Source organism: Equus asinus, chromosome 5 (genome assembly GCF_041296235.1).
Source record: "Equus asinus isolate D_3611 breed Donkey chromosome 5, EquAss-T2T_v2, whole genome shotgun sequence".
Classification (NCBI taxonomy): Eukaryota; Metazoa; Chordata; class Mammalia; order Perissodactyla; family Equidae; genus Equus; species Equus asinus.
Genome location: NC_091794.1, coordinates 99,656,062 through 99,683,948, shown reverse-complemented (window position 1 = coordinate 99,683,948; position 27,887 = coordinate 99,656,062). Strand labels below are relative to the sequence as shown.

General features: G+C 46.1%; 1 protein-coding gene and 1 long non-coding RNA gene across 5 annotated transcripts in view; one reads left to right on the top strand and one right to left on the bottom strand.

Annotated features, from left to right (window-relative positions):
- Nucleotides 1-1,787, bottom strand: part of CAPZB (capping actin protein of muscle Z-line subunit beta) — a 133,589-nt gene extending 131,802 nt beyond the window's left edge. Inside the window, exon 1 of one of the 4 annotated variants that reach the window (XM_070510874.1) lies at nucleotides 1,303-1,787. In XM_070510874.1, coding sequence (XP_070366975.1) covers nucleotides 1,303-1,305 — 3 coding nt within the window. In that variant the 5' untranslated portion in view covers nucleotides 1,306-1,787. Of the gene's footprint in view, nucleotides 1-44; nucleotides 477-1,302 lie in introns of those variants that run through there. The other 3 variants (XM_044769848.2, XM_014854753.3, XM_070510873.1) reach the window with 3 other exon arrangements.
- Nucleotides 401-9,891, top strand: LOC123285702 (uncharacterized). Its single transcript, XR_006527554.2, has 3 exons — nucleotides 401-506; nucleotides 7,547-7,672; nucleotides 9,071-9,891. It is a non-coding gene; the product is annotated as an uncharacterized lncRNA (long non-coding RNA).
- Nucleotides 9,892-27,887: the final 17,996 nt, after the last annotated feature.

The window sequence follows — 27,887 nt, the reverse complement described above, 5'->3', positions numbered from 1 at the left end:
CTCTCTCCCTCCAAGCTAGCTGTCTCCCTCTGAGTCTGGCTCACCTGACCCGAGCCACGTCCATAACCAGCAGTTCCAACCTTCACGAGCTGACAGTTCAGGGGGAAAGGGAGGTTGCGCCTGTAGGGTTGCATCGTATCCTGGCCGTATGGTGGCCTCGGGGCCTAGTGGTCCCCCCCAAGGGCTGCGGCCTCACAAGGGCGATTGTGCGTTCATCCCTGTCCTATCCGCTCCCCCACCCTCACCCCTCCGCCCCCACTCAGGCCCCGGCGCCAAGGAAACCGGCCGCCCCGCAAGCACCGCACTGGCGGCACGGAGGCGGCGGCCGGGAAAGGCCCCGCAGAGCGCCGCGCTGCCTTCCGGGCACACAGATGCCCGCCCTTCCCTCGCTCGCTCCGAGGCGCCTCCCCAGAAAGGGCAACCCTCAGACCTGAGAAGGCACAGCCTCCGGGACCACCCCCACCGGGCCAGAGAGCGCCTCTCGCTTCCCAGAGGCGGCAAAGAAGGTTCGCCCTAAGTGGCGGGGAGGGGACCACCTGGGTCGAGGGCAGGACAGGGAGAGGGCCCTGGAGGGAGGGAAAGCCCGGGACAGAGCGAGGCTGACTCAGGCTGCCTTAAGAGTGGTGTGAAGTCCAGGGGATCGTGGAGGAGGGGTGACGGCCAGGAGGGGCCCTGGGCGGAGGAGGGGGAGGTCCAGACTTAAGCCCGTGGAGAGAAGAGAAGATTCAGGTTGAAGCATGGAAGAGAGGGGAATCGAATCCAGGCTGAGGCCATTGCAGGAGGGGTCGACGGGGGTCTAAACTGAGGCCATGGAGAAGGGAGGGGGGCGGACAGAGGCCTAGTCTGGACCATAGGGTGGAGACACTAGCCTGGGCAATGGGGGGGACGATGGCCTAGCCTGGGCCGTAGGGACCAGCGAAGGGGCTCTAGCCTGGGCCAGGGGAAGGAGCGAGGAGGACCAAGCCTGGATCCCCGGAAGGGGTGCCTGGCCTGGACCAGAGGTCCAGAAGGGTCTAGCCTGGGCTATGGGGGCGACTAGCCTGGACCCAGAAGTAGAGAGTGGGACTCCAGCTTGAGCCAAGGGCGGGGGCCAGGAGGGGGAGGCAGGGTCGTGCCCACCCAGGCCGCCCTGGCGGCGGCTCCCTCCTCAGCCGCCAGGGATGGTGTCTACCTGCGGGCTGGGACCCCGCCCCTCCCCCACCCGGGGAACCCACCCTTCCCGGGCCGGGGGTCTGCGGGCGGAGGGGGACGCGAGCGCCGGCGGGGTCCCCGGGCTGGGAGAGGGGGACGTCGGGCCTTTACCATGGTGGCGGCGGCGGCGGCGGTCCCGGTCCCGGCGTCTCTGGCTCTCCCCCCCGCAGCAGGGCCCGGCGCTTCCACTTCCCCGGGTGCCCAGGAGTGAACATCCGGGTCAGCGCCCCCCTCCCCCCGCGCCGGGCCGCCGCCACCTTCCTTCCCCGCCCCGGCCCGGCCCGGGCCCGCCCCCCCACGCAGCCGGCTTTCGGCCAATGAGCGCGCAGGGCCGCGGCGATCGCCAAGTATGGAGCGCGGCGCGGGGGGCGGGGCGCCGTTGGGGGAGTGGGGGGCGGGGCCTGCGGGGCGGGGCGCGGCGCGGCGGCCGGCAGTGGGCGGGCCGGCCGGGGGTCGCGGGCTGCAGGCGGGTGGTGGGAGGCCCGGGGCCGTGCCCAGGGCCGGGGCCGGGAGTGGCTTTCCCCGCACCCACACCCAACCATCCGCTCTGCAGCTCAGAGACCGTGCCCGCAGGCCTCCCGGTGGGGATGCGGAAGGCACTGGGGCTGGGAGGGGTCAGTCCCTCCCTGCCCCGCCCGGTGCACGCGCTCGCTCCTGCGGCGGACCCGGAACTGGAGCGGCCTGCGGGCCCAGCCCAGCCCCGAGAGAGCGGAGGGGGCGAACCTGAGAAGCGCTGTAGCTTGCTACGTGTGGGAACTGGAGCAAGTCGCTGCATCTGAGCCCGATCTCTAAAAAAGAGCCTCGGGCCACAACACTCTTGAGCACCTACTGTATATCAGGCCTTGTTTGAGGCACCACAAGATAACAGAGGGGGCTGGCCGGTGGCGCGCAGAGGTTAAGTTTGCACCTTCCGCTTGGGCGGCCAGGAGTTCGCCGGGTGGGATCCTGGGTGCAGACCTACGCTCGGCTTGTCAAACCATGCTGTGGTAGGCATCCCACATATAAAGTAAAGGAAGATGGGCACGGATGTTAGCTCAGGACCAGCCTTCCTCAGCAAAAAGAGGAGGACTGGCCAGAACGAAAGCCGACCTGTGGACTCACGTCAGTCTTGGGACCTCTGGAACTGTTAGATAATAAATTTATGTTATTTAAAAAAAAAAGAGAGAGAGAGAGGATTGGCAGCAGATGTTAGGTCAGGGCTAATCTTCCTCAAAAAAATAATAATAACAGAGATGAACCAGGCATAAAGATACCCTCAAAGCTACCTGCTACAGATGGCTGTGACAACCACACAGGCAGGAATTAGGAACCTGGGCTCAGTAAATGTTAGGTGTGTTTTTAGATGTGCTGCAGAGAACCAGCCCATTGGCCCAATGGGGCTGCCTCACTCCGCAAAGTGACTCAGAAGTTCTTTTTTTTCTTCATTCGACAAATATTTGTTGAGCTTGGTCTAGAAGGCAGGAGTCCTGAATTGCTAGTCCTGCTAATAATGCCTGCCCTCCCTCGCTGGCTTGCTCCCTTCTCTTGTGAGAATCAAATCAGGTCAAGTGTTAGAGGACTAAACTGTGAAGTCGTGTGCAAATGACAGGAATTATTACCACAAACGAGGCCATGTTCTAGGCCCCTGTCCTCAGGGAGTTGGTAGTCAACTAAAAGGTGCCAGTGACGTAAAAAGTGATAAAGGTTAATCCCACAGGAATGATTCAGACCTATGTTACAGGAATTCAGAGAAGAGAGTGGCACTTAGGAATTCTTTCAGTTGGTAAGTATATATTGAGCACCTACTGTGTACCAAGCTCTGTTCTAGGCTCTAGAGATATAGCAGTGAACCAGACAGCCCATGGTGTTGCAGAGCTTGAATGTTGGAGGGGACACAATCAGCTACTAAGTAAATATAGTGTCAGGTGGTAATTAGAGATGTGGAGGAATGGGCTGGCAGGTTAGCAAAGTGGGGCTGTGTTTTGGAGGGTAGCCCGAGAAGGCCTAACTTAGAAAGTAACATTTGATCAGAGGGAGGGAGCAGGCCATGTGGACAGCAGACGCACAAGGAAGAGCAAGGGCCAAAACGGGATGGGGACAGTCCCTGGTGTGTTCATGGAACAGGGAGACAGAGGTGGCTGGCCCAAATTGAGCAAGAGGAGAGCAGTGGGAGCTAGGATCGAGAAGTGCAGAGCAGGGACAGGCTCTGGCCTGCGCTTTGAAAGGATCGGGAGGCTGCTGTGTTCTGAATGGACTGTAGGGGGACTAGGGCGGTTAGAAAGCTATCTCTGTATTCAAGGCATTTTTTCTTTAGCTAGCAAGCGCTTTTAAGGGGCTTCCCATGTGATGAATACTGTTAAGCACTTTACAAATAATAACTCATTTAATTCTCAGAACAGAGGCCTAAATAGATAAGCCCAAGGTCACACAGCCAAGAGATGAAGGTAGCTTCCACCAGGATAGTAGCATTGGAGGTGGTAAGAAGAGGTCATATTCTGCATATTTGCTGATGGGTTGCTGGTGGGCATGAGAAGAAGAAAGGAGTCAAGGATGATGCTCAGATTTTTAGCTTGATCAATGCTCGAAGGATTTAACCATTTATTGATCTGTGGAAGATTGTAGGAGGAGCAGGTGTGTGTGTTGTTGTTGTTTTTAGGGGTCAAGGGATAAGAGTCATTTTGGGGCAAGTTATGCTTGAGATGCCTTTTGCAGATTTGAATGGAGATGTCAAATAAGTAATTGGATATGGAAATCAGGAGCTGGGGAGGAAGTTGGAGCTGGTGATAAATTTATGAGAACTGTCAGCTAATAAATGATATTTTAAGATGCTTAAAAGCACAAAACATCTAGGTGAGCTCACTTAGGAGGTGAATGTAGACAGAAGAGGTCAAGAAGATAAAGAGGAACCAGCAAGGAGACTGAGAGGTGACCTGGGAGGGAGGAAGAGGACCATGAGAAGGCAGCGTCCCTCTGGGAAGCCGAGGGTTAAGGGCATGGGGGAAAGTTTTGTGAAAGAAGGGACGCTTGAATTGTTTACTTGAAAGTAATATTGAAAGGGAGGCTTGTTCAAAATGCATTGCTTACGTTTTCTTGTTTAATCCTCATTACAACCCTATGAGGTCAGTACTAGTATTCCCATTTTACAGACAAGGGAGCTGAGGCACAGAGGGGTTAGGTAACTTGCCCGAGATCACATAGCTAATGAGTTCAAAACCAAGCTGTCTGGGACCAGAGCCCAAACGCATAACCTCAGGTCTGATCACCTTGCTTCCCTGCTCAAAAGCCTTTGAAAGTTGTTACCTCATCATAAGAGGACTCAGGAATGAATCCAGAACTCAGGGACAGGCTGGTCCATCTCTCTCATGCAGCCCCATTTCTGCTTCTTTGGTGCACCTGCTACATTCTTCCTTTCCTGTCTGGCATCCTCAGCCTGCTTATAGCAGGATTCCTTTAACATTTCAGCTTGTGTGGGATCCATCCTGGTGGTCTTTGCCCCCTCTTTATTCTCTGCATCTGCTTGCTCTATTAACTGGCAAATTCTTTTTGTGTTTCATAGTTCAGACCCCAAGACAGAATCCAACTGACCCATCTCATCTTTTAATGCTGACAGCTCATCGGATGGGTCACTGGCCAGTCCACAGATTGGCTGCCCCTAGGTCAGATCGCACCCCTTGACCAGCCAACTATTGCTATGAGCATGGGGGCATGTGGCATTAAACATGGCTGCCTATGAGGGGCTGTGGGTAGACAGACAGGCACCATAAATATTTTTAGTCCTATTTCTCCTCTTTCAAAAATTCAACCCCCTTCAACTTCATACTATCATATTTTTCCACCTGCCACCCCTCCTTTTTGCTCTCAGGAACTGACTCCATCTCCCCTCCTGTACCTTTATGACTTTAGCATCCATTAGTGTAATTCATGAGAAATCTTACTGACCCCTCGCTTACTGATTTCTTCCCTGCCAATGAGTTTTCTCTTCCCCTGTCCCCAGGCACCCACTCCCATGGTTTTACCCAGGACTTGCTCACACCAATAATTGCACTATCTCAGAAAACGCAATCACAAAGATCTTAATCTGACTTTAACCTCCTTACTACAGTATCACACACAAGCATTTCTTCAACCTCGTCAAGACTTGCAGACTTTGGACCTGCCAGATTTCCACACTTATCTTCCTTCTCGGGCTCGCTTCTCTCCTTACCAGCTTAGTAATGAGCATTATACTCTCTTCCTGACAAAAACCCATAACCCCTCTGCCCCTCTCTTTTCTTATAACTTTCCCAACCCTCATTAAGCCAGCTATTCCTCTACTCTCTGCCTGTATTGCTGGGAAATTTACAGTGACTGTTGTCACTTTATGTTGATGTCCACAAATTTTAAATCAGCCCTCAATTCTGCCTATCAATCCTACTATATTTTGCTGCTGTTTTCAATTCCTCACACTCTACAATGATGATTTTTCAATCTTCTTCCTCCCTTAACCCCTTCTCATCCTTCACTCTAAACAGATGAGCTTGCCTCATACTTCACAGAGATGATAGAATCCATCAGATATGAACCCTCTTGTCCGTCTACCAACCACTGCACCTTGCCCATGTTCTCTGCCCTCCCCGCTTTTGAATGAAGGGTTTGCGCACCTATTAGAGCCAACCCCCTTGCCTGTACCTGGACCCCTCTCTCCTTAGTCATCAGTTTCTCCTTCTATACCAGATCATTCCCACCTGCTTAAGATAACATGCCCCAGTATCCCGTATCCTAAAAACAAAGTTTGAACAACAAAAATCGCCTTGATCCCACATCTCCGTCCAGCCACCTCCCTCATTTTTTTGCTCCCCTTCACGTCAAAACTTTGTGAGTTCTCTGCAGTTGCTGTTTGCACATCAACTCCAATTTCTCCTCAGATCAGTCTGGGTCAGCCTCCTGCCTCCACCTGTCGATCTGGAAACTCCATGTTTCAGAAGCCAATGATCCCTTCGGGGCTTCATCTTACTGCTGACCTCTCGGTGTTTGCTACAGTTGGCCACTCTCCTCTCTGATGCGCCTCTCTTGGCTTTCATGATAGCACTTTCTCTCAGTGCTCAGATGTCCTCTGAGTCCCCTTTGGTGGCTCCTCTTCCTTTTCTGAGGACTCCGTTCTCTTTTGTATCTAAACGCTCTTTTGGTCACTATGGGTCTTCAGCACCTGGAACATAATAGCTGCTCAGTGAAGGTCTGTGAAATAAGACAATATCAACATCATAGGATTATTGTGTGAATAAGTGGACAAAGAATGAATAATAAAGTAATGGCAACTTTCAATTGAGTGCTTACTATATGCTAAACAATTTTCCTGTATTATCTTATTATTCTTCCCAACAGTCTTTTGAGCTAGGATCTTCTATTATTACCTTTTTTTTTTTTTTTTTTGAGGCAGATTAGCCCTGAGCTAACATCTGAGGCCAATCCTCCTCTTTTTGCTGAGGAAGACTGGCTCTGAGCTAACATCCGTGCCCATCTTCCTCTACTTTATATATGGGATGCCTACCATAGCATGGCTTGCCAAGTGGTGCCATGTCTGCCCCTGGGATCCAAACCAGCGAACCCCTGGCCGCCAAAGCAGAACGTGTGCACTTAACCGCTGTGCCACCAGGCCAGCCCCCCTATTATTACCATTTTATAGAAGAGGACGTTGAGTCTTAGAGGAAATGACTTGCCTAAGGTCACACAGATAAGTGGATGAATCCATCCTCACTTTGGTCTTTCTGACTCAAAGACTATTCTCAGAACCACTAAATTGCGATCATGTGTAGGAAAGTGCTTTGTAAACAGCGAAAGGCAATGCAACTACACACCAGCACATAGTGTGGCAACTTACACATAGTAGGTGCCTGCAGTATTTGCTGAATTGAGGTAGGGTGGAAGGGAGCCACAAGCTAAACAGTACCATCACCTGAGGAAAGAAAAAAGCAGTCTTGAGGACCCTAGAGAAACAGCCTTCCACTAAATGCTGAATTTTTTGTGGTGCTCATCAGCTAGTACAGGACACGTTAAAGTAGGCATTACCCAGAAGTTTGCCCAAGTGGTTTCTCTCTTTCCCTCTTCAATTTTAAGTCCCCACAGCTGTTGGGACTGTTGGGTTAACAAATGCACAATTATCCCATGGGGCTGGGGATTGCCTAGCTCCTAAATCACCCCTGATTTAACAGGCCTGGGCCTGCTTCCTGAATTGGGGATCTTCAGGGATTACTAACAGTGGTTTTAGATATATCATTGTGTCTTTGGAGATGCAAGAGAACCCTAGAATTAGCCAGCTTTTAACTCCTTGCTGCACTGAATTCTACAGACAAGGGGTTTAAAGCATATTCCTTGAACATTCTAACTCCATATGCTGAAGTTGCAGTGGGATTCAACTCAAGGATCTTTGTTATCAAGAAGACCAGGAGGGAAGGAACACCACGTGGAAATTCCATCTTCCCCATCACTCGGCTGGTTTAAAGGTCCCTTCTGGACTGTGTCCCACGTATGCATATCCTCTCTTTCCTACAACTTATCCATTCCGCGTTCTCAGGTACTTAGTTTGGGTGTAGCTGAGCCTACCTCTGGCTCCAGAGAAGATCCAGATTGGCTGAAGCTAAAGTACAGCCTTGGCCAGACTAATTAGTTTGGGGATGGGCTCTTGACTTAATTTGGGCCACAGTGCTTTCTGCAGAACGCTAATCAAAATAAACTCTGCATGAAGTGGGGGATGGTCCATGAGGTAAGTTTGGGAAATGCTGTAAACAATATTCCCTCTTGGGGATTCTGTGTTCTTACACTTCAATTATCCCGTCTCTCCCCAGATTGTTCAACTGCTCCCTCTCAGCTAGATGATTGCTGTGGCTTTAAACATGCTTAAGTGTCTTAAATCTTGCATAAAAAAAAAAAGAAAAAATCTACATGAATTCCACACTCCCTCTAGCCTACCATCCCATCTCCTGCCTTTCGCAACTACAAAATTGTCAGTATTTCCTCTCCCCGCTTCCTGACTTCCCATTCTATTCCGTCACTCCTCCACTGAAATGACCCTAAGGTCACCCATACCTCTGTGTTAAAACCACATGGCTGTTTGTCAACCCTCGCCTCCTTTGATTTCCCAGTAGCATTTGACACTGTTGGCTCTTTCCTCCTCCTTGAAGTACCCTTCTTCCACTGGCTTCCGTGACGTCACATGACTCTCCTGGTCTTAAGCCTAGCTCTGTGACTGCCCCTTCTCCCTGTCTTCTGCAGACTCATTCTCTTCTGTACAACCACTAAATGATGGGGTTTCTTGAGGCTAAGTTGCGGGCTCTCTCCTCTTACTTTGTTCTCTCTTCTTAGACAATCTCGTCCATGCTCATGGCTTCAGTTACCAGCAGGCCTCAGTCAGGAGCCCACCTCCGGAGCAGAGAGGGATGGGGACCTGATAATGGGGGAGGGGAACTGTTTCCCTAATAATAGGGGGAAATCAGGGTACTATTACCAAAAGAAGGAGAAAGGGATGCTGAAGAGTAGAAAAACAAAAACCAGATGATTGCTACGGGCATGCATTCTGGGTAAGCTCATGTAAATGAAAGACACAGGCTCCTTTCTGGTCTCAGAAATTTCTGGTCATTGGAACCCTAAGGAGGACTGAGTACAGGCCAAAATAAAATATGCTGATTTCCTTTGAAGACAGAACACTGTGTGGTTTGTAGAGGAGGCAGCCTTGGCTAGACAGCTTATATCAACTTTTTCCATGCCTCAGCATCCTGAAAGAACATGTAGCAAGAAGAGGGGAGGTAGACAGACCACTAGCAACCCACTTTTTAATACATCCCCAACGTCTTGAGTGCCAAGAGGATACTTCAGTCTGAGGTTAGACACCATCATCTCAGGGCTCTTGTTTTTGCTTTTCTAATAGGTACCTGGGAGAACTCACAACTGCTTTCTGCTGGGCCAGAAGCATTTGTATCCTGACCATCTGTGGGGTCTTGCTCAGAGTTACAGAAAGGCCTCTCACATGTGAGCCAGCTGTTGGAGTTTTGATATGCATGTTTGGGAGAATTCATGTTTAGTTTATGAAGCTGGCCAGCCAGCCGCCCACCAAGCTTTGGATGGCCTCCACAATGTGTCTAAGGCTGACCCTTCAGACTCAGACGAATTGTCACCTCCTCCTCCAAGTAGTGTTCTCTGACACTGGGGCCTCCCGCTCTGTGTTCCCATGGAAACTCTATACTTAGTACACCTTATAAATCACCTTTTCACTTGTAATTTGCCCCTACTGCTCTCTGGGCTCCTGGAGGCAGGGCCTGTGAGTCATATCACTGGCAATTAGCATAGCACCTAGGATAGGGTACTCTATGAATGAAGCCTGGCGAGTCGTGAGCCAAGGAAACTCCAAGCAAAGTCATCCAGGATGCAAACCTGGGTCACCGTCAATTCCTCCCGAGCTCTCATCCCTCATTCCAATCCAACATTGCACTGTTCTAAGTGAAACCAAACCAGACGCAGAACTGACGTGGGAGCAGAAAAAAGTGGCGGAACTGAGAGACCAGTTTACTGAAAGGCTGGAATGAAAGATCAGAGCAACGAACAATTAGAAAATGTTTAAAAATACCATTTACAGTAACCTCAAAAAGCATAAAACATTTCAGAATACACTTAATGAGAAATGTGCAGGTCTCATGTACTCTGAAAACTAGAAAACATTGCTGAGAGAAATTAAAGATCTCAATAAATAGGTGTATTCTGTTCATGGATTGTTCAATATTGTTAGGATGTCCATTCTCCCCCAAATGATCTTTCTATTCAATGCAACGCGATTCAAAATCCTAGCAAGACTTTTTTTTGACAAGCTGATTTTAAAACATATGTGGAAATGCAATGATCTTAGAATCTTGAGAGAGGAATAAAAAAGTTAGAGGACCTACGCTACCTGATTTTAAGACTTACTATAAAACTGCAGAAATCAAAACAATGTGGCGTTGGTGTAAAGATAGACACATAGATCAATGGAACAGAATAGTCCAAAAATAGACCCCCACGTGTACGGTCAAATAATTCTTGGCAAAGGTGCCAATGTAATTCAGTGGGGAAAGAAAAGTGTTTTCAATAAATGGTCCTGGAACAACTGAAGATCCATTTAGAAAAAAATGAATCTTGACCCTTACCTCATACCATTTATAAACACTAACTCCAAATGGATCATAGACCTAAACATGAAAGTGAAAACTATAAAACTTCTAGAAGAAGACGTGAGAGAAAATCTCCACAACATTGGGTAGGCAAAGGTTTCTTAGATAGAAAAAAAATTTCTTTAATTGATAAATTAGATTTGATTAACAGAAGAAAATTCTGCTTTTGCGAAGATACCACGATTTCAGAGTCATATAAAACACTATTTAAACTCACATAGGACTTTAAAATTTTTTGAAAGAAAATGTCATTCCACTACATAAGTTTCGACCTTTCTAAATAAATAAACACAAATATCAACTTTATTTTTTATTCAAATGAACCAACGGAGTGCATGGCAGAAGAGGACCTTTATTGAGACTGTTAGCTCCCAAATAAGGCTAGGCCTGGTGGCCTATTTATCTAAGGCAATCAATGTCATTGTAGTCAGAAATACTCTAGATCTTTGCCAAAAAGGAAAGCAGAGGTCAAAGCCTTGGAAGTGATGGTGACTATCTGGTCCAGCAGGTAAAGTGACTGTTCATGGGGAAAATGAATCGCAAAGTCTAAAGGTAGAGAGATGGGAAGCAAAATGCAAAGAGGGAAAGTGGAGAGCACAATGGGTCAGGGAGATTCACCAAAGAGGCCCAGAGCAATGCCAGTAGTGATGGAGCCCATTTCTAATATTCATTGATGCTGCCTGTTTGACAGCTTAAAAACTGCCAGACAAGATCACACATACTTGATCTAAGATCCTGTAAGGTCTGGCCCAGTTTAAAACCTGTACATGTCAAGAAAACTCTGATTGCCAAAGATTTCTTTCTGTCGGGCACCATTGCCTGGACAACTACCATTGCATTTCTGTTGGGCTTTACCTGGATGACCATTCATTCTCTTCCCCACACCACCTGTGACTGCTACAGGATGTAGCACTGACAACCTACATGTTCACCTTTTCCATTTCCTCTTCCTGGCACATAGTCTATATTTCCCAGCCTCCTATGAGTTAGGTTGTGGTCTTGTGGCTGGGTTTTGACCAATAGTATGTGGCAGAAGTGACATGTGCCACCTCCAGGCACGGCCGTAAAATGCCCCTTGCGACCTGCACCATCCTCTCTTTGTTCATCAGTCAGGTGAATGCAGAGGATCCAAGGGAGAATCCAAGTTGGAAGAAGCCTGAATCCCCTTCCAGGACAGTCCACTGAAAACATCCAGTGAGACTGTGCCTCAGGAAGAGAATAAACCTTTATTGTAGTAAGCCACTAAGAATGAATGTTCTTTGTTTCAGCAGCTGGCATTATCCTGACTAATACAGCTCTAAAGAGCTCCCTGTGATGGCTTCCAGAAAATGTCTGGGATGATCAGTTTAAGCAGGATTTCCATAAATGTGTGACGGTTCCACAGATATCTCAAGGTAGAGCCATGAGCCTGGACGAAAATCACATGGCTACATGGATGATGAGCCAGGATTTGAATGGAAGTCTGTCTGATCCCAAAGCCAGTGCTCTCTTCACTCCTCACACTGCCCCAAACAAAGAGGTGTTTAGATGTTTTGAGTGATGATGATGATGATAGACTCAACGGTTCTATGTAATTTACTCTCTGGCACATTTGTGCTATAAATTACTGGAGGACTTCCACCACTCTCCACAAGCCAATGGGGTTGAATATAATGACACCCTGTAATCCCCATTTTTGTGTCAACATCATCCCCAGGTGCTCAAAGGAGGGTAGTTAACATTATTATCATTTTTTCCAGCTAGCAATCTAAATGTTTACCAGTTTGGTAAAAGACTTTTGGGACCTTGCCATAAATGCACAGGTCTTCCTTCTCCATCAACTCTTTCCTTCCTAGGTCAACCATCCCATCCAGAAACTGGGCTCTATGCCTCCCCTAGCTGAATAAATGCATCTTCTTTCTCCCTGCAATGTTAGAAGGGCAGGTGACTGAGCATCCATATCCTAGTTTCTACTTCTGTAAAATGGGGGTGACACCTACCACATACAGTTGCTGTGAGATTTAAATAAGATAAGCAGTAAACTGGTTGCATATAATATGCCATTTGTTTTTATGGATGACCCCCCTCCCCTGCCCCGCACAATCTTCAGGGTTCTTACCAAATATCAAATGATTCTTGATATTTTGTAAATACATTTGCCGGTCTTATTGTGTTGTCCATGTGTTTCATATCTGGTTATGTCAGCCTGGTATATCTTTGACCTTAAACTCCAAATAGGCAGAAACCCACGGTTGCTAAATATGTGTAGGTCCCATGATCATACTCTTCACTCATTACCTTCCAACCATAATAAAAAATCATTGAGCACTTTCTATCTTTGTGAGCTTTATGCTAGGAGGCTCCCAAATAAGACTCTGTTTCTGCCCACAAGGACCATCAGAGAGGTGATTTTAAAAGGCATAGCAGTTTATTATTCTTCTTGAAAATAGCATTTTAAACATCTGACTACAGAAATACATGCTCGTTGTAAAAAATTATAGATAAAACACCCAGGAAAGAAAACTACCCAAGAAATAATCACTGTTATCTTTTAGAACCTATTCTTCTAATCTTTTTCCTATTGCACATATATACACATTTTACAAAAATGCCATCATACTGTGTACACATTTTTGTAACCTGCTTGAATATTTTACACGTTATTAAAGATTCTCCTCTGGCATAATTTGTTGGGGTTTTTTTGGTGAAGAAGATTGGCCCTGAGCTAACATCTGTTGCCAATCTTCCTCCTTTTTGCTTGAGAAAGATTGTTGCTGAGCTAACATCTGTGCCAATCTTCCTCTATTTTTATATGTGGAATGCCACCAAAGCATGGCCTGATGAGCGATGTGTAGGTCTGTGCCTGGGATCCAAACCCGTAAATCCCAGGCGGCCAAAGCAGAGCACTCAAACTTAACCACTATGCTACTGGGCGGGCCCATGTCATAATTTTTAATGGTGGCTTATTATCCATTGTATGGACAGATCATGATTCTTTTAAAGCAATCTCCTAATGTTGTACAGTTAGATTATTTCCAGTTTTTCACCATTATTAGCAATGAATGTCTTTGTATGTATTCCTCTGCTCACATCCCTAATTATTTTCTTAGAACTCACAAGTAGAAGTCTGCATCAGAGGAAGAGCACATTGTCAAGGCCTTTCCTACCCACTGCCAAGTTTTTGATTAGAAAAGTCATACAAATTCCCAACCCCACCAGCAGCGTATGAGAATGCTATAATAAAGGCTTTTGGCCAAGATGATGATTATGAAAAAAATAAATAATCCAGAAGATAAGTGTTTGCTAAAGGCTCACCCCACGCCAGCTGTGTTTATTTGTTGAATTCTACAGCCATGTTCCTTGGGCCGAACACAGGATCCTTTAGACCCAGTTTATTTAGTGCCTCTTTCAACACCCTGAAATTCTGACCCAAGTTTTATCTGAAGGAAAGGAGATTTTTGGTAAATATGGTTTCCAGTTCAGAAACTCAGCCCCAGCACTTCCATCCCTCGTCCCAGCATGGACCACCTCTGTAGTTTGGACTGCTGAGAATCAGTCAGAAAAGGCTGCTGCTGGCTTGGAACTGAGACCTTAAGTACTTATAAGAAATAAAAGAGCTGTTTGGGGTGAAAAAGTCATGTTCTGAGGTACAAAGAAAAAAACCAATAACAACCCAAGAGTTTGGAGTTTCATTTGACCCACTCTGATAATATCGCTATGGTGATGGTCTCCATAAACATTTGCAAAATAACAAGATGAAAAGGCACGAGCGAGTTCCACCCAGGCAAGCTGGAGTTATTTTAGGGATCAAGGCAGTGTCATCTGGGGTAAATATGGAATGCAAAATCCGTTCTTTTAATAACCGTCCCCTGCTTTTGTGAGGCTCAACAAAGGCCCGGCAGACCAGGCGTTTTGTGCTGAAGAAAGCACTGACCCAGCGTCTTCGGGGCGGCGCAGGAAGCACGGCCAAAAGAATGGAAGTGATGGTTAATAACAGATGCCGTGATGATTCTTCTCACACCCCTGGCCTCGGAGCCTGCTGAGCCTGCCGTGGAGTCCAAGGGTGGAACTAGGGTGATGTTTTCGGGAAGGGCTGGCCTGGCTGAGAGGCTGGGGTTGGGCCCCCAGAGAACTGAGCTTGGTTGTCTGCCCCGACCTTGATTCCTGGGCCAGAGGGGGTGGAGGGAAGCATCTTCAAGGCCACAATCTGTCTCTGGGGCATCACCATCTGCTGCGGATGACATCTGCCACTCCCATCCTCATGCTATTCTCTTTGAACCCCTGACTCAGCGAGCCCCAATCCAAAAAAGCAGAACTAGCTATTTTTCACACCAAGAGAAAAATGTCAGGCAGTACACTTGCCGAACTCCTTCCTGACCCTGAAACTCTTAGTCTTTGCACTTAACCCCTTGCTCCTCCCGCTGCCTCTTTGCTCCTTTCTCTTCTAGATGGCTAAGTTGCAAGCTCCACCACCGTCTCTAGTGAAGATCCTGAAGGGAAAGGGTTGTTCTGCAGCCACAGAGTCTGGAATACTGCCTGTTGCACAGAAGGTTCTCCGTAGGTGTCAGCAGATGGGAACTGAATCCAAAATCCCGTGTCCACCCTAAAGTGGCCCTTTCTCCAGCAGGTCTGAGACAACGGCTGCTTGTTTATTCACTCATTCAACAAATATTTATTGAGCACCTACTAGGAGCCAGAACTTCCGCGAGGGACTGGAGCTACGGGGATGGCAAGATCCCAGGGCTCCATCCTGACGGAGACCACCTTCTTGTAGACCTAATGTCGGAGTGGTGAGCACAGCTGTCATCTTACCACAGAGCTTCATAGAATCACGCTCAACTCCCTCCCTGTTTTGTTTTTCCTCCCAGCACTTATCACCACAGGGCGCGTCATATACTTATTTGTCTCGCTTTATCTGTCAGTCTTCCCACACAAAAATGTATCCTCTTTGAGGGTAATTTGTCCCTGGTGTTCCCTGCTGAGTCCCCAGAGCCATGCCGAACCCACAATAGATGCTCAACAGATCTATGTCAAGTCAATTTGTTCAATGAACTCTGCGTTCCTCTACAAGAACCTTCTGGCAGAAACCTCCAGGGAATGAGCCGGGAAGAACTCAGAGGGTCACGACAACAAATTACAACGTCCAAGGCTTTACTCTTTACAAAGCAGGGCAGTGCACTGGGGTGAGCATGAACCTTCCCCTCCCAGAGCCCCGCTTTCCTCCTTGTACGGCGGAAGTAATAACATCTGCCTTTGGGGACTGTCGTAACAATTGGATAAACTGAGGCGTGTGAATCGCCCAACCGGGGACCTGGTACGGAGTTGGGTTCCATGCCTGGAGAGGAGCACCATTGTTTCTTTATTCTCTGAGCTTCTAAATTCCCTGTGGACATTATTACTATAACCATGTCACCAACGAGGAAAACAGAGCTCGCAGAGGCTTAGTGATTTGCTCATGGTAGCTCTGGCAGACCTAGAACCGCCCCCCCCCCCCCCCCCCCCGCCCCCAGAAGGGCAGCATTCCAAATACAATGTCTTATATACCAGGCACCCTGCTGCCAACTCTGGCAGGAAGCTCATCTTACAAATGCCTCCTAATTCTTCCTCTGCTCTCACTTTGACGTTCCCCATTTTCAGTGCGTCACACCACCCATCGCTGTGGGAAGAGAAGAGATCTGGGGAGAAGCGAGCCTGAGGGGAGGATGGTACATTGATTGCAGGTGTAGGATGAAGCCCCCTCCTGCTCGCCTGCCCAGCCCATTCTGCAGCTTCCGGAAGTACATCCCCCACTTCTCCAATGCCTTAGGGACCCTCGCCCTCCCAGAGGGTTCTGGTCCAATCAAGTGGGATGGGCCCGGAGACTTCTTCGTGTAAACAAATCAGAAATTTCTCAAAATTCAGGGGTCCTCAGAACTTGGACTAGACTATAAAGACTACCAGTAACTGAGCTTCTTAAAAATAATCATAATTCAAGAAATAATTATAATAGTGTTAGTTATAATTCATTGAGCATCTCCTCAGTCCTGGGCAGAGTGGGAGAAAACTTAGAAACACCCAGTCCTGACAATAACCTGGAATGGCAGATATTATTATTCCCATTTTATAGATGAAAAAACTGAGGCCCAGGGAGATGAATGATCTTGTCAGAGGCCATGTAGCTACTAATTGGTGAAGGCTGAGAATTTAAACCCGGGTCTGTCTGCCTTCAAAGCTCGTGCTACTCTGCTTCATAAAAATATGGGGGTGAGGGAAAGTTATGTGCACTCAGACCCCTATCCCAGCATCACTCAGAAGAAAATTGGAAACATCCTAAAAAATACAAAAACAGGGGGATGGTGATATGAATTATAGTGGGTGTAGCCAGTAGAATATTTTGCAGTTATTAAAAATGACACAAAGAATATGATGATGTAGAAAAGTATTTATGATGAATGGAAGATGTAGGATACAAAATGTATGTCCGTGGAGATTATAATGTATAAATATGCATATGAAGTATAAACATACATGCGTAAGAGACTGAAAGGAAATATATAAATACGATCATAACTGCGTGGTGGGATTTGGAGGGATTTATTTTCCCCTCTAGTCACTAATCTTTCTGTAATGTGGTTAAATTATTCTGCAATTTACAAATTAAAATTCTAAGACACTTTCTCAGAAATCCCGTAGCTTTGCACGTAGAGCACGGAAACCAGCATGCATTGTTTTAAGTTGCTAACTGGACAGACGACTTTCCTTTAGCAATTGCTCCAATCCTGGAGATGCCCCTGCTTCCAAGCCATAGCCCTTCCTGCACAAATTCTTGCCCAGCCCAGCACTGGAGATTATTCTCCTTTGCTTCTGTGTCTGTCTGCTAATGCTGTGCTTTAATCTAGAGCCACACTTTCCAATATGGTGGCCATTGCCACAGGTGGGTATTTAAATCTAAATTTAAATTAATTTAAAGAAAAAAATAATTCAGTTCCTCAGTCTCATTGACCATGTTCCAACTGCTCAATAGCCCCACATGCAGCCGATGGCTACTGACAGCACAGATATAGAATATTTCTATCACAGCAGAAAGTTCCACTAGACAGCATTGATCTAGTATCTAGACTGAACACAGTTTCTTGAGCTCCAGAGAAAGGATTCCCCAGCCACTTGTCATCCATGGACTGGCTGGACAATGACTTTTCCATCCTAAGATTTTACTCTTTCATCCTTTCTCCAGTCTCTGGAGAGTTCAAGGGTCAGGGGAAATTAAGGATGGCCGCTCCCCACTAAAACGTGGGGTCTCCCAATTATAGCTATTTAAATTGCTTTACAGGGTGAAGGTTGATCAGGCAGAGTGGAAAAGTGGGAGGGTTAATTACAGTGTTGTTTTTTATTATAAATGTTATCAAGAGAAGCCATTTATTGATGTCAACTGTATGCTAAGCATTGTATATATTTTGTCTCCACTGATCCTCATAACCCTGTGAGGTGGATCTTACTCCATTATATACCAAGATGAAGACACTGAGGCTCAAAGAAGTAGAGAAACTTGCCCAACTTCGTGAGCCAGAATCCATACCTTCAGATACAAAGTTCATACTCTTTCCATTAGACCAAAATACCTCATGGGGGATTCCAAATCTCATAGAAGGGTTCTGATTGGCCCTGCTTGAGTAACAAGCCTATCCTGGGACCAATCCTGTTGGAAAGAAAGATTGGTACCATGACTGGCCAGGTCTAAGTCATTGTCCATCAGTGTACGGGCAGGGGCAGTGACTGACGGTTCCATTAGAACCGTCTAAGATAGGGAAAGGCAGTTGCCAAATAGAAAAAAGGATGGAGCAGACTGAAACAATTGCTATTCACTACTTTGACCCCAACAGTGTAATTCCCACAGGGCCTACTCAAACGCCGATCTCATTAGTTTTCAAAATTATCTCAATGAGAAAAAATAATTACTTTTATGGAGAGCCTGGGTACTGTGGCCTGTGCTTTTTCCTTGCATTATTGTTGATTTTCATACTTGTACATGTTGTTCTTCAATAGTGTTGGACTTTTTTCTTACTTTGGGTAGAAATAGCAGATCTTGTTTCCTGGAGGCTGAGACTTGACCTTCCTAGGTTCTCTGTGGTCTGTTTCCCACAGCTGGGCCACCCCCTGCATTATGCTCCAGACCAATTTCAGTGATCCACATATTGACCATCAAATCCTTTGCCCTGAAGCCTACACTCTCTCTTTGGGAGTTAAATGACTAAGACATTCACATACAGCATTAGTCATTAGGTTGGGCGCCAAGGAGCCAGTTCTAAAACAGAACTCAGTCTACACAGTCCAGCCTGGGGACTGGACTGTCGACCAGAGGCTGGACCGGATGCCATCCAGAGGGCCCTGGAGAGCTGAGAGGGCTGTGTTTCAATGGTCAGGGGAGAAGGAAGAATGTTCCCGGGCCATGGCTTCTCCTTGGACTGAATCCAGCCTACACTAGAGTCGCTTGGGGCCCAAGTTGTCTAAGTAAACATTGATTCCTTGACGAGTTTCCAAAATCAGGAACAGAGCAACTGTTTGGTTGAACAGGCTGTGCTCTGTAAACCACCGCCTGCATATCACCAGGGCCCCATGTAAATATTTTAGCTACAGATTGGAAGAACACAACTTTTTTTTGAAATCCCATCACTTCATTGCTAGACTTAGAATAAATTATGTGTTGTCTCTGTTGTTAGACTTAAAGTGAATTATGTGTTATTTCTATTTATTGGGAGGTCCAATCCTCTAATTTTATTGAAAGCATCTTAGATGTGTCTCTACTGAGACTGTTAGGGTTTGGGGAAAGTCCAATAAATAACGTGCCCCTTTTCTCTGCTTGAATTGGAACGAAATGGAGGGAAGACTCAGGAATCAAGTAGGTAGAGATGAAAATATCCTTTTATTATCAATAAAGCTGATTATGGAGAAGTTGGCTTTAGGTGTATGACTAAGGGGCCTTCTAATTCCTCCCCCCAGAATCAGGCAGACAGCTATCCAGTCTGAGACAGCACTGGACTGGGGCAGACCTGTCTCTGTAGAACCTGATGCCTGGAGGAGCAGAAGAAAGTGTGTGCTGTCAGAGAGAAGAAAGGAGGGAAGGCACTGAGGTGAGCATGCCCAGTTCCTTCTCCCAAACCCGCCAATCAATGAACTCCTCCTCCTGTGGGAAACTGTGAGAGAGGGGACCAAGAGCCGCTGAGATGTTACTGTGATGGGCCTCCTGCCACATGGGAATTTGAAGCCAGAGCAAAGAAGGTTCTCCAGCAACAGACACCACGATGAAGAATGAGGCAAAGTGAGGGCCTGGTCAAGGACCCCCAAACACAGCCTCTTGGCAAAGAAGATGGCAGAAAGCAGAACTTGATCTTAAGAGAAGGTTTACCTTCAAGTATAGTTGCAACCATACTGGTATAACTCAGGTCACATTATAGGTAGAAAAACTGAGACTCCAGAGTATTACTTCCATGATTGCGCCAATCACCACAATCGACATCACCTGCCTTTGCCGAGAACACACCCCTCTCTGCTCAACATCTGCCTTCTTGCCTGTGGCAGACAAGATCTGCATCACCGAAAAAGCGGGGCATCAAGTGGAAATTGGCATCGTGAATTTCAAACCCAATCCTTTACATGTTTCCTGTCTTGGTTGCGTGGCAGGATGGGCTTCTCTGAGCTCTGCACCCTCTCTGCTCCTTCCCATTCTCAATCCTGGAAGGAGATGAGAATATAGATCTTTTAACACAATAATGCTGCAAAGGTCTCCAAGAACCTATTAATGTTGGTAAGACAGAAATAGATCTCTTTAGCCTCAGTCACAAGGTGTTGTGGCTAGATGGAACCAGCGGCCCTGGGAAGAGGGCAGAGAGGTAGAAGAACGAGGCAGAAGAAAGGAGGAGGCAAAGAGGGAGAGAAGGTTCCCACCCAGAGAGCACAGGAATAGTCAAGATGTGTTATACCATCCTCTTGACTTTGAGGACATTTGTGATTGGCTGGCTAATAATAAGATGGGGAGCTTCCTGGGAGTGGACTCTACCTGCTTGCTCTTCCAGGGGTTGTTGGGCATAAGGCAGGGTTTTACTTAAATGGCCACATCATCCTCACTTACCAGTGGCCTCTTTACCGAGTTCCTCTCTCCTCACTGATGACCAATCCTTGTCTCTTCTTTCTCTGCAAGGTCTTTCTGTCATCTGTCTCATTTCTGTTTTCACTGCTCTGTTCATCAACTCCTGATTCGCCTGCTGGAAAAACATCTTACCTGGACTTCCTGCCTTTATGACCTCTCAAATGCATCTCCTGTTCATTTCCAACCAGAGGGATCTTTCTGAAAATCAGATCTGATCTGTGAAGGCCCTCTGGTATTCAAAAGTCTTTGCTCGCTCCCCATTGCCTACAAAAATAAAGTCTCAGATCCAAGATCCTCAGGCCAGCATTCAACTTATCTCCCACTGTTATCATTCGTACAACTTAAACACTAAGACAAGTGTAGCTAAGCAAGTGTGGAATGTTGGATCAGAAGGAAAGGGGTTAGGGGTAACTGGACAAATGGAGCAGTTTTGCAGGAAACTAGAGGGAAGGAGAAATCATTTGGTATTTTTAATATTTACCAGGTCTCCGTAAATGTCCAACCAGAGCGGGATGGTGAAGTGATTTATGGAAACTCTGCTTATGATACGTTACATACTTACAGTTTACAATTGCATTTACAGCTCAAAAATAAGGTAATATGTGTACAAAAGAAGCCATGGTACATTTACATGATACTTTATTATGAAGCCATCTAAAAATCGGATTTTTTTTTTAATATTTTATTTTTTTCCTTTTTCTCCCCAAAGCCCCCCGGTACATAGTTGTGTATTCTTCGTTGTGGGTCCTTCTAGTTGTGGCATGTGGGACGCTGCCTCAGCGTGGTTTGATGAGCAGTGCCATGTCCGCGCCCAGGAATCGAACCAACGAAAACACTGGGCCGCCTGCAGTGGAGCGCGCGAACCCAACCACTCAGCCACCAGGACAGCCCCTAAAAATCGGATTTTGAAAAATATTTAATGGGATTGAAAAGTTAAAAAAGTGGAATAAATTTATCATTATAGTGATTTCCATGAAGAGAAAACAGACTAGAATGTATTACAAAAATCTATTAACGTGTAGTGGGATTATAGGAGACTTTTCATTCATTCTCTACATTTTTCTGTGTTTTTCAAATATTCCACAATAAACGTGTATTATTTTTATTTTGCCATCAGAAAAGAGGAATAATGTTTTCAAGGTTTGTAATAATATGAGGAAATGTAACTTACTACAGTGTTAAATTTAAAAGCCAGAAGACAAAATTATATAGAGAGATCTCAACCAGGTTAAAATATTTTGAAAAGTTGGGAAGGAAATAGATCCAAATGTTAGCAGTGGTTGTCCTGGAGTATTTCCTTTAATGTGCAAGTATTATTTTTTATTGTAGCAGAAACATTTTATTTTAAAATTTATTATCACAGTCTATTAGTCTGATTTCTCCAGAGAAACAGAACCAATAGGATTTATTTATTTATTATTTATTTATTACAAGGAGTTGGCTCTCGCAATTATGGAGGCTGGTGAGTCGCTGGAGGCTGGAGGCCTGGACAAGCCGGTGGTGCGGCTCCATTCTGAAAATACTCTGCTGAAAAATTTCCCGCTGCTCGGAGAAGCTGGTCTTTTTCTTCTATTCAGGCCTTCAACTGATTGGATAAGGCCATTGTGGAGGGCAATTTGCTTACCCAAAGATTTAAATGTTAATCTCACTCAAAAAGGCCCTCCACGTTGACACACAAAATTAGCCATCAGAGACAGCACACCCAGTAAAGTATTCTTGCCAAAAGAGTATATCTAAGTGACTCTTATCAATCTACTAGATCTAATGACCAGTTTATGTGAACAACAGAGGATAGAAAAACGTGTTAAAAGACACAACAGGAATGAGATGACCCAACTCGGTACAAGACAAATTAATAACATAAAAAAATAGGGAAATGGTGACAGATAAATTGTGGCTTAAGAGGCATGTCAGCCAAACATGGTGTGTGTAGCTTGTTTGGATCATGATTTGAATAAACCAAGTGTAAAGAGGCATTTATGAGAGAATCAGGGAAATCTGAACATTAACTAAGATATTAGTTGATCTTAAGGGTTTGTTTGTTTTTAATATGTTAATGGTGTCGTAGTTATATTTTCTAAAACGAGAGGTCTTGTCTCTTAGAAGTACATAATGAGGCCTGTGCGAATGGAAGGATTTGTTGTCTGAGCTTCGCTTTGGGATAACCCAGCACACTGGGAGATGTATGGGTGAAAGAAGGTCTTGCGTGTGTTGGTAACTGTCGGTGGTGGGGGATGGGCACATGGGGGATCATTATATTGTACTGTCTGCTTTTTCTGTATGTTTAAATTTTTCCATTAAAATGTCCAATTTTTTACTTCTGCTTCCATCCAAAAGTATGAGAACTTCCTGTTGTAAGCAAGAATGACCTATTCTGGAGCATAGAAATTCTGTATTTTCAAAGTCACACATCCCTGTAAATGAGTACATCAGTGAGATTCTTCCAGCTCACAAAACTACAAGCCTAGAACAGCGCTCTGCAGTAGAAATAGAAGGCAGGCCACATGCGTAATTTAAAGTTTTCTAAGTCACATTAATGAAAGTAAAAACAAATAGGTAAAATCTGTGTTAATAACACTGGAACTTGACCCAATATACCCTATTTGTATCATGTCAATATGTAATATAAAAACCATTAATGAGGTATTTTACGTTCTTCTTTTTCACTCTGTCTTTAAAATCTGATGTGTATTTTATACTTAAATCAGATCTTCATTTGGCCTAGCTACATTGCAAGTGCTCAGCAGCCACATGTGGCTAGTGGCCGCCATATTGGACGGCAGAGGCCTACGGACTGGGCAATCGGGACTTTGGAGACTCTGGGGCTTTTCTCTATCCTGCTTCAAATATTGTCTAGTTCCTGGGCTTGTTTCTTCGTGGCTGCAAGAGGACTTCCCGTAGAAACCAGAGCAATGTGTCCTGAAGTCATGTTAAAAGCAAGACAACAGGCCCAAAATAGATTCAATTATGCTAAGCCTCGTGTCACCAAACCAAGACTTAATTATAGTTTGGCTTTCCCAGAAATGGACTCTTAAAGCAATCAGTCAGGAACTGCTGATCAGCACTAGTTAGGTAGTCTGCCTGATAGGGCCCTGCCATCCCCTAAAGGAAAGTAACCTTGCAATAACCAACCCAATTTTTTGCCTGGTATAACTTCCTTGTTCCTGCTCCCTTCTGCCTGTAAAAGTCTTTCCTTTTGTACAGCTCCTGGGACCTCCTTTCTGTTTACTAGATTGGATGCTGCCTGACTTAGGAATTGTTGACTTCATAAATTGTTAAAGCCAATAAGGTCTTTAAAATTTACTCAGCTGAACCTTTTTTTTTTCCCGAGGAAGATTAGGCCTGAGCTTACTGCTGCCAATCCTCCTCTTTTCGCTGAGGAAGATTGGCCCTGAGTTAACATTCATGCCCATCTTCCTCTACTGTATATGTGGGACACCCACCACTGCATGGCGTGCCAAGCAGTGCCATGTCCCCACCCGGGATCGGAACCGGCAAACCCCGGGCTGCCAAAGCAGAACATGCGCACTTAACCGCCGTGCCGGCCCCTGTATCTTGTTTTTTTAACAGTCACATTCGACAGGACTAAGAACCTGGCAAACAGCTTCTAATGTCTCATTGACCCATATTGGCCTGGACCTGCCATCCTTGAACCAGTCATTGGCAAAGGGCGTGGGACTGCCGTGATTGTAAATTGCGATGCCTAGAGCTGCCGTCAATTCTTTGAGTCTCACAGCTGTTCCTCAGTGGGGGGCAGATGTAATGGATGCTGGGGCGCCAAGCCCAACACCATCTATTTTAGGGAAGGTTCTAGCACTCAGGAATACCATCCAGACTGTTCATGATCTTCTCTGTCATTCGTGAGACAAGAGAGCACAATTCCTTGGTGGGGCATCTTTCATGACCTTAGTCACGAAGGAGCAAAGAGCTCATTCACACAACTTCTTTTCAGGCCAGCCAGCACGAAGCTGAGCTGTTGACAGAGATCCGTAAGACTTGGCTGGGGAAACAAACCCCCAAACTTCCGTTTTCTTTCAGCGCAGGGTCGATGGTGCAGCATAGATGAAAGAGCCTTGCCCTGGCTTCCACACTGCTCTGCCCACCACGTGTTACCTGTGGGACCGTCCAGAGCACTGAGCTGTCCTGGTTGTGTTTCCCATTTATAAAATACAGGATTATATCACCACAGTGGTGGTCAACCATTGTTCTTCCTTTTGATGATATTTTACAAGGAAACCCAACATACGAAGCAGATAAAAGCAGAGCTTCTCTGCTTGTAGTGAGGACAAGGACATGACCTTCCCCAGAGTCGGGCCAATGAGTCATTCTCCTTTTAATTTAACACTTATACTGCATTTACTGTATGCCCAGTTGTGTTCTGAGTGCCTTGTGTGCATGAATTCATTTAATATTTCATTTAAATCCTAATAACCCTATGAAGTAGGGATTATTATGATCCACAGTTTACATGAGGCAATTGAGGCCCAGAGGGCTTGAGTAACTTGCCAAAGGTCACATAGCTAGTAAGTCACAGAGCCAAGATTCAAACCCAAAAATCTAGCTCTGATCCACATTCCTATCCTCCAGAAGCCCTGTACCTCCTCTGAGCTAGATGATCCCTGAGATCCCCTCCAGCCTTCGAGTCTGCCATCCTAGGGTAACAGGCTGGTTTGTTGCTTGCTTCTTTCAGTGTGGTAGACTTCCTGGATGCAGAATTCCATTGTCCACCCTCCAAAATTTCATGTTTGGTGCAAGGGGCAGGGACGTGGGAGAGCGATGGCCAGGGCACTTCTCCAGACCCTGGAGGAGTCTCAGTCCTTCTCTCGCCCCAGTCCACTCCAACTGAAGCTACCCCTCTGCCATAATCCCAGGGGGAGCACATTCTCCCAACGGCAATGCAGGCTCCATGGCTAAAACTATACATACATAACGATATTGTGATATAATAAGAAATATAATTGGTTTTCGTCCAGTCCCTGGCACAGAGCTCCTAAAACTCTTGTCATTTCTTAAGCGATAAGAGCAATAGGAACATCTTTCGTTATAACATTTATTTTTTGTCCCCAGTTCCTGATACAGCTCTGGAGGATAGCAGTGAAAGGAACATCTTTTGTTATTCCTAACAAGCCCCTTTCAGCCACAGCTGGGTTTATGTTAATGAGGTGACTTTTGGAAAGCCCCTAAGATTTGGGGGCTGGTTCCCAGGGGAACCAACCATGTGATTAGAGGGTTGGAACTTTCAGCCCTACCCCCCAACTTCTGGGGAGGCGAGATGGGCTGGAGACTGAGTTCCATCACCACTGGCCAAGGATTACTCAATCCTGACGGTGTGATGAAGCCTCGAGAAATAACCCTACAGAAGGAGTTCAGAGAGCTTCCAGGTCATTGAACAAGAACGCATCCATGTGCCGGGATGGTGGTGCACCCTGACCTCTACAGGGACAGACGCTCCTGTGCTCGGGACCCTTCCAGACCTTGCCCTGTGTATCTCTTCATCTAGCTGTTCATTTTTATCCTTCAACATATCCTTTTATAAGAAACTGATAATCTAGTAAGTAAACCATTTTCATGAGCTCTGTGAGCTGGTGTAACATATTATCGAACCCAAGGAGGGGATCATGGGAACTCCCCATTTACAGCCTGTCTGTCAAAAGTACTGGAGGCCCAGACTTGCGATTGGTGTCCAAAATGAGGGGAGGGCAGTCTTGTGCGACTGAGCCCTTAACCTGTGGGGTCTGTGCTAACACTCCGGGCTGTTAGTGTCAGAACTAAATTGTGTGGGACACCCAGTCGGTGTCTGCCGAGACTTGAAAAATTGCTTGGTGTGGAAAAACCCACACATTTGGTGTCAGAAGTGTTGTTGGTGTGAGGAGGAGTAGAGAAAAACTGTTTTTTTCCTTTTACACATACTCGTGAGAAAAATGGGAGAAATTTTGCTAATCAAGATTATCCTGAGAAACTCATATGATGTAAAATCATAGACAGAAAGTTGAATAGTGGTTTCCAGGGGCTGAGGAGAGGGGAGTGAGAGTAAGTGTTTAATGGATGCAGAGCTTCCTGTTGGGGCCATCCTGGAGACGGATGGTGGCCACAGTTGCACAACAATGTGAATATACTTAATGCCATGGAATTGTACACTAAAAAAACGGTTAAAATGGTAAAATACTATGTAACATATCTTTTACCACAATACACTTTTTTAAAAAGTTATCCTGGAAAATGCACAATTTATTGACTAAATTTTGTATTCACGGAACTGATTCACTGTAATGAAATTCTCACCTCCAGCTGTTCCATTATTTATTCTCCCATCACACTGAGAAGGTTCAGATCAGAGGTTTTACAGTCAGACAAATCTGGAGTACATTCCCAGCCCTGCCACTTGCTAGCTGTGGGACCAGGACAAGTTCCTGAAGAATAAAAATGTCAGGCCCGGCCCATGGCCTAGTGGTTAATAACCTTTGCACACTCTGCTTCAGTGGCCCCGGGTTCGTTGGTTCAGATCCTGGGCGCGGACTGCCACACCGCTCATCAGGCCATGCTGTGGTGGCGTCCCACACAGAACTAGAATGACCTACAACTAGGATATACAACTGTGTACTGGGGCTCTGGGGAGGAAAAAAAGGGGAAGATTGGCAACAGATGTTAGCTCAGGGCCAATCTTCCTCAACAAAAAATAAAAATATCAATTAACATTTATTTTTATTGAACATTTTCATTTATGACAGGCACTGCACTGAGCATTTTACACGTATTATTTCATTTCATCCTCATTACTGCCGTATATAATATAGTCTGCCATTTATTCCTGTATTCCGGGGAAGGAAAGTGAGGCCCAGAGAGGTAAAGTAACTCAGCCGAGGCCACACAGTCAGCAAGCGAGGGAATCAGGACTCACTCCCAGATGGGCTGACTTCTCCATTAAGCACAGAAGGGACAGCGTTCTGAGCCCACAATGCTTTTAGGGGCCCACAAAATTGTTTTAATTTTCATTTATTTTAAAATCAGAAGAAAAAATGAATACAAAGATAATGAATATATAATAATAAATTCGATCTGAATTAGATTCATCTTTATTCCTGCATACTTGTAAAATATAATGGTTAATATTTTTTCTAGAAGGAAGAGGTTCACAAAGGCCAGAGTGCCTAGGACCCGTGAAATCAGGACCTCTGACTCCAGGCCCCCTAACTCCCCACCACCCCAGTTAACTGAACCCCAGTTAACCTGCTTTAAGGCTGGATATCTGCTTGGACTCAGACAAGTCACCCTTTCTGTGCCTCGGGTTCCTCCTCTGTAAAACGAGAATAATAAATAGTGTTGACTGGTCTACGGCCTGGGAGGATGCCCTGAGTAAATGTGCGCAACACATTAGCCACGTGCCTGATGCTCAGGAAGGGCTCCGTAATGACTAACCATCTCTGACATCATTCCTCACGGCA